Source organism: Zingiber officinale, chromosome 6A (assembly GCF_018446385.1).
Source record: "Zingiber officinale cultivar Zhangliang chromosome 6A, Zo_v1.1, whole genome shotgun sequence".
NCBI classification, from domain to species: domain Eukaryota; kingdom Viridiplantae; phylum Streptophyta; class Magnoliopsida; order Zingiberales; family Zingiberaceae; genus Zingiber; species Zingiber officinale.
The window spans coordinates 117974798-117988919 of record NC_055997.1 but is presented as its reverse complement, the minus strand read 5'-3'; the positions used below and the strand labels follow the sequence as shown (position 1 = coordinate 117988919).

Here is a 14122-nt window from a genome sequence, read left to right as displayed (position 1 = left end):
TTTTATAAAAAATAAATTTCTAAATAAACTGAATTTAATTTTTAAATTCGAATAGTTTGTTTGGAGTGTTCTGTTTAACTAAATTTTTACTCACGAATTTCAGTTGACATCATTAATCAGTTGGTCTGTCTTTTGTGTATCTTTAAAAGTCATCTTAAATGCTATCGATCCTATTTCGTCGATGTCAATTTGTTATATCAAGTGTTTCTTTTTTGTCTAACTAGAGTGTTATCTTATGTGTCTTATTATTAGTGAAGTAAAATTGTTTATATTTCAGGAAGTTCTATTTTATGGCAATAGAACTACTATGCTTATTCTAGTAGTTGTTAATATGATATAAATTCATTCATTTCAAAGGTGCCCTTTTATTTATTTATACAACAACAATAATGATCGAGTCTCATCCTTAGGTTATATATTTTATTTATATATATACATGTATAAAATTCTATTTTATTTTGATATTCTCAATGTAAAGATTAGGACGGTGCGCGATCAAGTATATGGATGAATCATTCAAATTCACGGATATTGGCAATGGTAGCTTGCTTACTTGAGATATTTATTAGTTGTTTACTTAGGTTGATATTTTTTCTTTCTTTCTTTCTCTTTCCCCTCCTCACTCTTCCCTCCTATCCATCCTCCTAAGTTGACAGCCTCACTACTCCTAAGCATTGTACGTTATCCAGCCAATTAGAAATGTTCTTTTAAACTTATTGCGGACTCTGAAACAATAAGAGAGTACGTTGTTACCAAAACTCTTTTGTCGACATATTTTCCAACAAAACTACGAGGTCTCGATTCCCTTTGTTCATAGCCGCAAGTGTTATGTTTAGTAGTATGTACCATTGTCCTCCACCCGCGCGAAGCTGCGGACTTTGCTGTTTCTATTAGGAGATGCATGTTCGGCAACACAGCATGAAATCCGACCAACCTCCCTCTGTATAGTATGCTTGTTCATGTTGTACTTGTCGCGAGCAGCATTCAATTCCTCAAAAATCAAAATGATAGTTTTTTAGGCCAGGGATGTAATTCAGATCCTCTGTCTCCATTTCTCTCTATTCTCATGTTTTATTATCGATCGGACGGATTAGATTAAATCTTAAGACATCATGATATTTTTAAAATATATACAGTATCCTCGTGATGTGCAAAATATTTTTGAGATTTAATCTGATCCGTCCGATCGACAATAAGACACGAAGATAGAGAGAAATGGAGACAGAGGATCTGAACTACATCCCCATGATCATAATTTCGAGTGGAGATTTTGGGGATTTTGAACTCTATTTGTTCGTTCTGATTTATGAGAATGTGCTAATTGAGTTAGAATCATTTGACATGTTCATAAACAAAATAAAAAGAAAAAAAAACCAAGGCATTTGAGTTGAGCCTTTTTGTCATGGTAAAATTATGTTTATCTTAACGGTCGAACCAAACCAAATTAAAAATTAGACTTCTGTTTAGTTTTTATTTAGATCTCTCAATTCGAAATATTTCAATTTCGTTTTTTTATTTTATTTTCTTAAGTAAATCAATAAACTCTTTTTAGCTCGCAAGCAGCGGAAGCTAGGGTACTAATCTGAGCTCGCCGGTTTCCTGTTCGGCGGCGCCCCTCGCCACTCCTTTAGGCACTTGAGGATCACCTTTCCGATCTTCTCCTCCTCCATCGCCTCATACACCTTCTCTATGTGCTCCCCCGGACTCACCTCCTCCCCCGTCAAAATCGCCGTTCCCAACTCCTCCCTCACGAACTCGTACACCGGCCACGTCCTCCTCCCGTCGGCCACCAACTCCCTTCTCCCAAACCTCTCCCTTGCCCTGACGGTGTCTTCTCTCAGCGCGCTGCTCGTCTCCTCCTCGAACTCCAGGATCACCTCGAACGCCGACCGATCTCCCTCCTTCCCCTGACGCAGCGCCTTCTCCACCACCGCCGCCCTCAGCTCCGGCACCAACTTGCCGGAGGCGTCGTCGATGTAGGAGAACACAGAGCGCCTCTCGATCGCGCAGATCAGCTCTTCCTCGCAGAACCCCTTCAGGGTTTTCCTCGCCGATCGCACCACCGCCTGCTTCACGGCCTCTCTCAAGCTCTCCCCCAATGCCCTCACGTCGGTCGCTTGGCACAGTGCGACCATGTACGTCGCCATCATCAACTTCAAGATCTCCACCGCCTCCGCGCTCTTTCTCGCCGAGATGAGCCCCAAGGAGTTGACGTCTTGGTTGTGCTGCTCCGCGCTCTGCGCATGGGGCGTCACCGGGTTGGCCAGGTGCTGCAGCTCCGAGCAGTAGGCCGCCATCGCGATCTCCGCTCCTTTCAGGCCGTAGTCGAGGCTGGGGTCGGCACCGGCGCTCAGATTCGCCGGCAGACCGTTGTTGGTTTCTTCGCCGACGAGCTCAGTGAATTGGGCGAAAACGAGCTTTCCGATCGCGGCGAGCGCGATGCGGATGTTGTCCATGGAGACTCCGATGGGGGTTCCTTGGAAATTGCCACCGTAGAGGACAACGCCGCGGTCGACGTCGATGAGGGGGTTGTCGTTCACCGAGTTAATCTCTCTCTCGATCGATTCTGTCGCCGCGCGGATCGTCTCGATTTGAGGTCCCAGCCATTGAGGCGAAGTCCGCAGCGCGTACCTGTCTTGCTTCAGCTTCGTCGGTCGTCCGAGCTCCGTCGTGCCGTCGAGCAAAAACCTCATGATCGCTGCCGACTCGATCTGCCCCGGATGCCCCTTCAGCTCGTGCGTCAGCGGGTCGGTGAACTCTGGGTTCCCCTGCATCGCCTCGCAGAACATCGCCGAGAGGATCACCGAGAGCAAGGCGAGGATGTTGGCGTCGTAACACACGGTGGCAGCCACGGCGGACCCGACGGCTGTTCCGTTGACGAGTGCGAGCCCCTCCTTCGCCTTGAGGTCGAACGGCTCGCCGATTCCGACGCGCTTCAGTGCCTCAGTGGCCGTAATCTCGTCGCCTTCAAGGGTGACCACCCGCACGTTCTTCCGCCCGGTGAGCGCGCCGGCGATGTACGCGAGCGGGAGTAGGTCGCCGGAGGCGGTGATGGAGCCTCGCAGAGGAAGCTTGGGGATCAGGTTGCGGTCGATCAGCTTCGCGATGGCCTCCAGCAGCTCCCAGCGGATGCCGGAGTAGCCCTGCATCAGGGTGTTGGCCCTCACGAGCATGGAAGCCTTGGCGTAGCCGGAAGGAAGGGACGACTCCTTGCGGACGACGCCGGCGTTGAGGAAGCGGACGAGCTCAGTCTGGAGGTCGGCGGTCCGCTGAGTGCGGCGGTGCGAAGCGGTGCCGAAGCCAGCGGCGAGGCGCTCGGGGTTGTCAGCGACCCAGGAGGCGCTGCGGTCGACGCGGTCGCGCGCAGTGCCGGCGTCGAGGGCGACGCCGACGTCAGAGCGTCGGGCGACGGCGGAGACTTGGGCGACGGTGAGGTCAGCGCCCTTGAGCTCGAGGGTGGAGAGGGAAGAGAATTGAGTGATCATACGGTGGACCTCATCGAAAAAGTGCGTGCCGGAGATGGCTGGAACGATTCCGTCAGCGGGGATCGCCGAAGAAAAGAAGAGGGAAGCCATTAATTAACGCTTGCAAGGTGGATTCTAATTAATCCGTTAGTGATTAATGAAGAGGGCATGCATTTATACTTAAGCCATGGCTGTAGTTGGTAGATCTTTGATCAGATTTTTCTAACAAAGACTAAATATCCAGATGATATTTTTTTAGATAATGAGGATTCAAATCTCATTCATTCAGTACATGTTTCACCTTTCTAATATTTATATTAAAGTTCATTCATTTAATTTAATCCCTTACTCTACTGATTAGGAAGTCTATGAAAAAGACAGAGTAATGTGTAAGATAATTGTGGTATTAGATGAAGGGAAGGAAACAAATTGCACTATAGTAAAATGATATTCTACATATAATTATATTAGAATAACCTGATGAATATATAATGGAGAACATCTAGTATTAGGATGCAAGATTAATTACATTACATTTCAACCAAAAAGTATGATTAGTCTAAGTCCATTTTGGCTAGCCATAATCTAATTGGTCAGCTCTCTCCATCATGTTGTTTAATTGGATTTGATTGTTCAAACATTGTTTTTTCTACAGCCATGTGAAATAGATTCATTCAACTGTAGTAATTGGTTAACCCACTAACTCATACTATTTAATTGAATTTGATTGTGGAAGTTTCATATATATATATATTCAAATATGCATCCAAACTAATCTCATTGGTTTAACCATATGATAGGATTAATTATGGTGGAAGATTATAATTTGGCTTTGTTTGGGTGTTAGGTTGGATTATAATGGAGAAGATTTGATCAACAAGTTCCTTTTGAATAATCCCTTTTGTGGACCAAGCCACTAGTACATTAACATAACTAGTGTCTTTCATTATCAATGCAGAAATTATTGTCTTAGATTTCAAACTCCAACTCATAAAAAAAGGTAGTCTAATGCACGAAGCTCCCGTCATGCGGGATCCCGGGAAAGGATCCATTGTATACAACCTTACTTTACTTTTTACAAAAAATTATTTCCAGAATTCGAATCTGTGACTTTTTTATCATATAATAATAACTTTATCGTTACGCTAAAACTCCAACTCATTAAGTAATTTATTTTAATATCAAATTTAAGATTTGATTGGAACAGTTGAGAAAGATGATTTTGATAATATTGATGAAATTCAACTAGAGAAGAGTTTTTGTGAAGAGGACCTACCCCTTGTCGATAAACTAAAGCCCGACTATTTCAACACCGAAATGCTAGAGGTGAAATCAATGTGCCAAAGCAATAGAAGAGGGGCATCCAAGATTTTGTTGATGGCTAGCATTATGACAACATTAAGGACAAACTTCAACAAGAGGCATTTTGGTATGTCACACACTAATGAAGAGGATCTCTATTGCCATGCCATGAAGCACAAGTAATAAATCTTAAGAGGTAAATCTTTAAAAGAAACTAAGGCTTGATGAAGACACTTATCTAGAGAGTGATAAGTGATACGATGACAAGCAAAGGAGGGCAAGGAAGAGAGGAAGAGAAGGTTGCCACTACATCATACTTACCCTCTCCCCCTTAAATTAAAAATCCCAAGGAGAAACTTAGGCCTATTGGCTTTGGTACCAAAATGAGAAGATAAAACTACATTATTCGAACAACCACAAATATCTTAGCTGAGTATAGATCAATATGTTTTTAACAGTGATATAAATATTAACTCCAATAAAAACAAAATGAATAGAATCTAACACTCATAGAACTACTAACTTTAACACAAACAAAACAAAGTATTTATCAAATCAAAATTAAAATTCAAGATTGCAGTTTATCCTGAATTGTGACAGCTAACTACAGAAGACTTGGCTTTGCTTGTGTTAAATATTAACCTTTGACGTACTGCTTCAGACTTATATATACAAAGTTCAACCAGGCATGGTACCTAAATCTTAAATACAACCAAAGGTAGTTCCTCAAATGCAAAAGCAATTCATTGCACATAACCATCAAAGTTCACACTGCTCTGTAGAAGAGTGAAGGGAAATTAAGTAAAAGCAAATTATACAATCAACTTGACCAAGAATTGAATGTATATAACAATGAAAAATTAAAACTCAGACAAAATGCAGTAACAAAGCTGTGCCAGACAATTTCATTACTAAAATGTGCCATGAAGCATGTATTCAAATTTCCAAGTTCATTTATGGCCATGTTCCTTTCTGTTCCACAAGGCAATATTTATGTATTTATGAAACAAAATGAAAGATGTAATAGGATAAAAAGGGAAGAGTAGGTCTGAATTCACACTTCAATGGTGTGTCTGATGGTTTAAGATATCAATGGAAAGAAAAAAAAGGAACGACCTCCATGTTCAGTATCAATCCTCCAATTAAGTAGTTCAAACCGATGTTTTAGGCAAAAGAAGGTATCTGCAGAAGTAGCATTAGATAGAGCGAACATGTATCCTTCGATGAATGGGGGTCCTGCAAGAAGGGCAGTCCTTCAATCCCTGCCTCTCATGCAACTTATTGCATTTTTCACAAACAACTTGATGGGAGCAGGGAAGGAAAACAACGGACACTTCCTCAGTCAAGCACATTACGCACTCTCTATCACGCTGTACTTCATTTTCTGATACCTGGGAATTAAATATGTCGATATTGGAATGGGCATTCATGTTCCAACTGAGTGCTGGAACTTTTGTATGGCTATCCATCCTCATTTTTGAAATCTGTTCTTGGAGTCTCCTGATCTCCTCGTTGTGTCTTTGTAAATCACTTTCTGCCTTTAATGCCAAGGCAGCTTCCTCCAATTTGGATGAAGCTTCTATTTGTTCACGTTCCTTCCTTTCAGCAGCAACCAACATGAGGGCATCTTGTTTTGCCTTGTGTTCAATTTTCCACCTATCCTGTTAAGTTCGTCTTCCGGGTGAATCATTTGTACTAAAAACAAATCAATATGACAACATTTTATAAAGCAAAATATGGAGTAGAAATTGTGTTATAGAAACAATTATGGAACCAAGATATAAGACAAATGTAAAGAAAAAAAAGTTGAACTGGCAGAGATACCTAGCATCTAAAAGTTTTTTAGTTCTGATTCTTCTTCAATGCCTAAAAAATAAATTCCCTTGCTAGATGATTTCAATGTCAGTTAAAAAAATATCCAGAAAATACATCTGTACTTAAACACACAAAAAATTTAAAACATTCTAATTTAAAAGAATTTCCCTAAGTGATGTGAATTCTTTTGTAATTACCATTGATTTGATGCAAGGTTTTAATAGTTCACTAATTCTAGGATTCCACAATTACAATATAATGTTACAATTTGTTGACAAATAAAACCCTACTTCTGTGAATAAAACGAACCATTGACATAGTGAAATGTGTTGTTTTAGGAAGCAGCAACTTAGACATTTAGAGTCAGGGACAACATTGAATGTAGCATTAGGGGGTCAAAGTGGCTAGGGTCGGGAGAGTTCTCAACCAATATGTACCCAAACCAAGGTTCTTGGATGAAGGCAAATTGACCCAAAAATATCTCCAAAACCAAGTACAGTACATTCAATCTAATCCCAAGTCAAGTTGGCTAGATTATCAGATTTTAGATCATATCAAGGACTTACTGATGTTAATACAAAAAAATTATCTTTTACAACAAAATTAAATTTTAATATTATAAATGGAAATTCAAAATCTGAAGTTATCAAAAGACATACTTAATGTCTTAGAATTATATATCTACATATAACATAATAGTTGTACAATGTACAAATCAAGTAGAGTCTCCATCTAAAACCGAGGATTCTTAATTTTCTTATGGTAATCTTTAATTCCTATTAATGTCATTACAATCTCTTGGCACATACAAATTTCATAGAGTAAATTACTTCTATAAATTAGTGATAGGGATGACTAAAGGACATTTTTACTATATATGTAATTAAATTTTGATTGAGTTATATCTATGTCAAATTAACATCCCATATTCTGGTTCTTCTCATTGACCACTTTGATAACATAAAATAGTTTTCCTTGATAATATATGACTTCCATGCAAGTTATAAATATATCCAGAATAAAATATATATGTATGTAAGCACACATGGAATTAAAAACATGCCAATTAAGAAGATCTTGCCTAATAAGAGATGTAAATCCTTATAATTACCATTGTTTTAAAGGCAAGTTTTTAGTAGTTATATTGATTTGAGGACTTTAGAAGTATTCTGTTATGTTCACAAGTAAAGCATACTTCTGTTTATGTAGCATACCATCCAATAATGACATAACCAAATGTGCGGCTTTAGAAAGCAGTCCATTGACATTTACAATATGAGTCGCAATGTAAGTTTATTCAATCAAGAAAATTTTGACCTGAATTGTCAAAACCTTATCTAAAACCAAGCATGGTAGGTTCCACCCAACCCGAATCAGGTCAGATCAGATCTATTATCAGATTTTAGAATGACCTGAGGTCAGAAGGCCAACCTAAGTACATATTAATGGAAATAGAAAACCTATTTCATAGCACAAAAAATAAAATTCCAATGTTCTAAGTTAAAAATCCATAACTAAAAAAATCAAAAGACATTTAACATCATGCCATTATATATCTACATATAACATATAAACATAATAATTGTACAATGTAGTAGAGTCTTCAAGATTAAAAGCATATGATTTTTTTCATAAAAAAATTTAATGGTACCCTTTCATTAATATTAATGTTAATACTAATTTCAATTAATCTACACATTTCATGAAGCAAATAATAACTAATAATTAGCAACAAGGATAGATAATGGGAGAGTTACTATTATATAATTAAATTTTTAGTACATTATATCTACAAGTCTGGTTAATTGGTATATTGAATTAGATATTCATATCTGAAGTACAAAGCATATTACATTTGTAACTATGAACTCACCCAAAACCAAATAATCTATATTTTTTGTCGGATTAAGTTGGGGTCAGATCAAATCAATTTGAATGGGGTTTTTGCTCACCCACATGTAGCATGCATAATTGGCTTCAATTTGCCCATATATAATGATTGAATAGCTTGTTAATTTACTTTTTTTATACATATGTAAACAATTTTCATCCATGTAAATAATTTATAATTTTTTTCTTAAGATGGATTTCATTCTGCTATGAAGTAGGCCGACCACATAATGAGTGGCGTACACTTTTTAAACTCGTGCCTAATTGATAATTTGAGTTGGGCCATTATGGTTTACGGTGCATAACGATTAGCTGCTTAAAGTTGTTGCTTCATCAAGACTTTAATGAGTAATATACTCCTTTTCCACTAGTCATAGTTAGAGGAAGTCTTTTATTAAAGGGTGGCCCGTGCACAAAGCTCTCATCAATATAGGATTCCAGGGAAAGGTCTATTGTACGTAACCATATCCTGCATTGCAAGAGGTTATTTCCGTGACTCGAACCGGTGACCACCAAGTCATACGACAACAACTTTAGAGAGTTTTTTATTCAAGATAAAAATTATAAAGGGAAAATGACAATGAGGGTCAAGGGGTGGTGATGTGTGTCAGTCATGAATAGTAACTTTTGAAAAAAGAGGCCAATAGGATAAAAATTTAAGTCTTATTTCCCTAGAAATATGACAAATTTGAAGTATATAGAAAAGATGGAAATTTGATGAGGGATAAAGAACAATTATCCTTCGAATCGTCTCCTTAAACCGATGGAAATCAAGAAGAATCACTTTTTAATTTTTTTAAAAAAAATGTACTAGATTTTCGTTTGATTTTGGAATGATGAGTTAAATGAAGATGGTGAATCACTTTTTAGTAATAAAAGGGTGTTGTTAGCTTTCCATCTGATTTTGGATGGATGGATTACATAAGATGCATGTTTAAATTTAACTTTACAAATATTTATCTTCTCTCTTTATTCATGAAAGGAAACAATAGATATAGGATTGATCAACTCATCTTTCGCTATTTAAATCTTCATCTTTTCAAGGAAATAGACACTAAAGGTAAGTAATAAACTTACTCTTTGTTAATGTAATCTCATATATAATACAACCACATTGTTAATTAATATAAACATGTGTGAACACATGCATGGATGTGGACGGTGTTGGTTTCATATATAATTTTATTTGGTAAATATGATTTGATTAGCTTGTTAGCATACATTTTTTTTTCAGTAATTTTTATCCATACAAATAATTTACAATATATTTTAATACAAATCACATATGCAACAACATACCACCTATTCCCTATTAAGGAGGTTGACTTCATACCACTTACGTACTCTTTTTTAAAACCTTCGTTAAATGAGTATTTGAGTCGAGTCATTGTGGCGGCTGATGGTTAGCCTCTCAATGTCGCTTAGCCCTTTGTCATGATTAGAGGAAGAGCCTTCTATTCAAGGGGAAATTAAAGAGGTAAGACGATGAATGAGGGTCAAGAGGTGGTGTTACGTGCTAGCTGAGTTGTGACTTTTGAGAAAAGGAGAGACCAATAGGACTACAAATTTAAGGGGAGATTAATAAAATTTGCCAAACAATCTAACCAATATAATAAGATAAATACATGTTAATTCCCTATATTAAATTTTTTGAATTTCCATTTTTTTCTTTAATTTTATATTTACTTAAAGGGGAGAAAATAAGAGAAACGAAATGGTTTAATAGAAAAGAAAATTATAGAAATTATATTTTTGTTTTACTCTATTACAGTATTATATTTATCTTGATGACTTTGATGGAATTGAATTTAACAGGAGAGAAATACCCTCACTTATTTGATGTGTAAATTTCGTTTCTGAATATTTCTATCTGATTTGGGAGGAAATGGATGGAATTAAATTCCATTCTCTTATCTATTTCCATCTAAGTAAAGAAACTATAAAAAAGCTTGATGGGATCATTGATCCCACAATATAAATAAGCTATGTCTCTATCATTTGAATCTCAGAATAGTCCACATGAGTGAAAAAGTACACAGAAACACACATTGTGTAGGATCAAGTCAACTTACCATACACTAATACTATTAGTTACCGCTTATGTTATGCTGGGTAATTCTAGTTTACATTTACAAGAGTATATTACTCATACATCATACTAACTAATTTGGCAAAGATTATCCAGTAATTGTTAGACTGTTCCTTAATCAATATTCAAAAAAGGAAAAGCATATCAAACAAAAATGGGAAAGAATATCGAGTAGTGTTCGTCTGAAACAGATTAAAAAAAATGCAAGACAGAAAACAAGAAAAATAATGACACCGTTAAGTTTTGTAAACTTAATTGACATTACCTCACTTTGGTCATGGCGCTCTTTAGCTTCTGCCAACCCCCGGTTGAGATGCAAGAATTTGTGCTTTTCAGCAGCAAGCTCCTCAGCAAGTGTTTGCTTTTCTCTTTCCCGAGACTGTATCTTCTTAAGTGTCATAATTTCCCTCATTGTTGCATCTTGACAATTAGTTGCTAATTTAGCAGCATGTGCTTTAGAAACTTCCAATTCTTGCTTCAGTCGGTGGTTCTCATCTTTAAGCCTCTCCATAGTAGCATTTGACATTTCATATTGAGCACAGGCTTTTGACCATGCATACTCTGTCTCTGCAACCTTCTTCATCATACTAACTTCTAGTGTCTCTCTTTCTTTAAGGAGACGAGCTGCTTCATCTTTTTCTCGTCTCAGAATTTGAAGCTCCGCCTTATCCTTGTTGAGCCTACGAGCAGCCTGCATCACCTTTTCTTGTGTCCACTCTGTCCAATCATTCACTTGAGTCTTCAACTCTTCAACTTGAGGGACTAATTTAAGCAGGATTTCATCTTTGGCAATCAAATATTTCCAATTCGGATTATCCTGATTGTAAACAAAACTAGAAACACAATTGCTCTTTGTTCCAGTAGTAACATCTTGACATGTATTGGTAGTAAGTGATAAGGGAGCATCAGAGCTTGTAGAAGGTTCAGAATGGTTCTTACTAGCTTTGTTCAGGCCAGATGATGTAGTATTAGATGAACCAGCAGTAAAAGAGAAGTTCTGGATTGCAATCGAGTCTGAAGCAGTTAGTTCAACTGTTTTATCTAATTTTGATGGAAAGGGATTGGGATCAATGTTTATGGAACCTGTAACTGACTGACATTTTTTGTTTAATAATAGGTTCGTGAAGTTTCTAGTTTTAGTTACTCTTGAACCTGACCTATAACCATGAACTCGACCATTCCTTTCCGAGTGGTTTGACCTGTAGCGATTCCTAGAACTACTGGAAAATGATTTTTTACTTCCAGCAGGCTTTACACTTTGAAGAGAAGGACTAGGTGAACTATAAGAGAAGAGATTCTTCTCCAAAGATGTAAATGAAGATACAAGAGGCTCCTTCAAAGGTAATGCACCATGCACACTGTCTGATGCATAGAATTGAGAAGGCAAACTGGAGATACTACCCAAACTGAAGGCTTCAGCTTTCAAGGAAGTTTGGGGATAGAATAATGAAGGGTTTAACTTAACAGATGCAGCATTGGACTCAGACATAACAGAAGTAGATTTATAGGAATAACAACCAGAGATTGATCGAGAAGCAGAATAACCTGAAACATCTTTACATTCTGAACTACAGAAAGGATCAATCTCATTTGGGCATGCATGGGAAAGATTCATATCACACATCAACAAGCACCACATTGCATCTCCTCTACTAAAGAAAGGCTGCATTTCTCTTAGCAGGCCAATCATGTCCTCTAATAAGCTCTTCTCCAACTCCTTAATCTGCTCAGATGCATTCTCTCTCTCAGAAACATCCACTGTTTTCCCACTTGCTAGGAACTCCAAAGCATGTTCTGCGATACCCACAACAGGGTTATTGCAACTAGAGCACCGACCAACATCTAATATAGCATTAATTGCAATGCTCTCTTTATATCCATAAGAAGTGACCTTTTTTATTGCATTCTTGTATGATGTGTCCAAATTACTCAGAAGAAGGTCCTCAAGTTGTGTTTCTGTCATGCCACTCCAGTCAGCTTCTCTACCATCTTCCACCTCCAATGTTTTTTTGAGACTAAGACTAATGACTCTACATGCATTACATGTATTTACATGTGCCTCAAAATCTTCAAATGGCTCGGATGGAAATGGATCATAGTCCTGGGGTGGACTTTCCTTCAAAGAAGGATCAGGTATGTCTAGGATGGGGGTATCTGCTAGAAATTTTCTCTTATTCCTGCTACACTTGTCCGATGAGGATATAGTGGGTGACAGTAGACTATCATTTGCAGCAACCATTCTTGTCCGTCTAATTGCAAGTAATGGAACAGATCCGTACCTATATATCAAGATTACACAATTGAATAACCCCCTCTGATATCTTGAATTAAACAAAGAGGTATCTTTAGGGAAAATGCAAGCATGATATGACAGAAGGACAGTCATTTTTCAGTCATAGCAATCGAAAAAATAAGGTAGCATCCATAGTTTCTCTATTCATTACAATGGGAACCAACTCAGGCTACCCCAAAAAATTAGGGACCAAAAATATCATAACAAAGTGGAAATTGAAACACTTACTTTAAAAATTTCCTTCGTCAACCATCAGTTCTATCAGAAAAACCAATAAACAAATCAACAGGAGAACAAAAGAACGATTTTTGCGCGCCTAACTTATTGAGCGAGCGCCAAATCAGAACCGTTTTCCCAAGAAAAAAACGCAGCTTCTCCCGAGAAAACACATCAGCCTTGCTAAATCCGCACACAGTGCTCGTGCGATCAAAAATTTCGCATAGAATCGGGAAACATTCGATCAGAAAGAGGTTTGAATCGATCGGTTGAAACGCCGTGTAAGACGAGGCTGGCGACCAAGCAATCCACTGCATGGAGCGGCGAGAGAAGGATCGGAGATTACCAGGACGTATCTAGCGCGGTTAAGACGGATCCGAAGACCGATCGGCGATGGTGACCGGGCGGATTGGGTCGCGGCACAGGGCCTTGGTGAAGAACGCCTTCTGGACTGCCTCTGTCAATTTTTGGCTTTAGGGGCTCGCTCGGCGAATAAGGAGGGTATATATATCCTACGGAATTTTAACCTCTCAAATTAACCATGGTTAACTACTTGCTAAAAATATTCCATTTCTTTCCGCAACACACTTGACATGCCAACTCGCTTGAGCTTGATCAAGGCTCAACTTAACTCGACTCGGCTGACTCAACTTATAACTCATCTCAAATTTAATTTCTTTTTTTAACATTAAATTTTTTAAATATCTTTAATTTTTTTTAATAAATTATATATAAAAACGGGTATGTGAAAATTTGAAGAAGAAAAATAACATATAAGAAAGTGGTTAATAATTTCTATAAAGTTTAGTAGACCTTATGGTTTGGCTAGACTTCTATGGTAATAAAATCAATTCAATTGGCTCAAAATATTTTTTTTATTTGGATAAAATATTAAATAAAATTTGGATTTGGATTTGGATTTGATAATAGTATTATATATATGATAAAATATTATATATGATCGATCATTTGATTGCATACTCGTTTAGTAAAAATAATCAAGTTCTAAAATTTGATTCAGTTAATTTGAAATTTCAATTTTTTCGATTAAAT

The 14122-nt window shown here is 37.7% G+C and overlaps 2 protein-coding genes across 2 annotated transcripts; both read right to left on the bottom strand.

Moving 5' to 3' along the window:
* Nucleotides 1-1439: 1439 nt before the first annotated feature.
* Nucleotides 1440-3760, bottom strand: LOC121997687 (phenylalanine ammonia-lyase-like). The gene has a single exon (XM_042552242.1). It carries the CDS (start codon nucleotides 3573-3575, stop codon nucleotides 1578-1580), a length of 1998 nt encoding a protein of 665 aa, XP_042408176.1. The 5' UTR covers nucleotides 3576-3760; the 3' UTR covers nucleotides 1440-1577.
* A 1883-nt stretch (nucleotides 3761-5643) lies between these two features.
* LOC121997686 (MND1-interacting protein 1-like) lies at nucleotides 5644-13541 on the bottom strand. The gene is made up of 3 exons (XM_042552240.1): nucleotides 13416-13541; nucleotides 10826-12839; nucleotides 5644-6427 (listed from the first exon to the last, which is right to left on the bottom strand). The coding sequence occupies exons 2-3, from the start codon at nucleotides 12797-12799 to the stop codon at nucleotides 5963-5965; spliced, it is 2439 nt and encodes an 812-aa protein (XP_042408174.1). The 5' UTR covers nucleotides 12800-12839; nucleotides 13416-13541; the 3' UTR covers nucleotides 5644-5962.
* Between the last annotated feature and the right edge of the window lie 581 nt (nucleotides 13542-14122).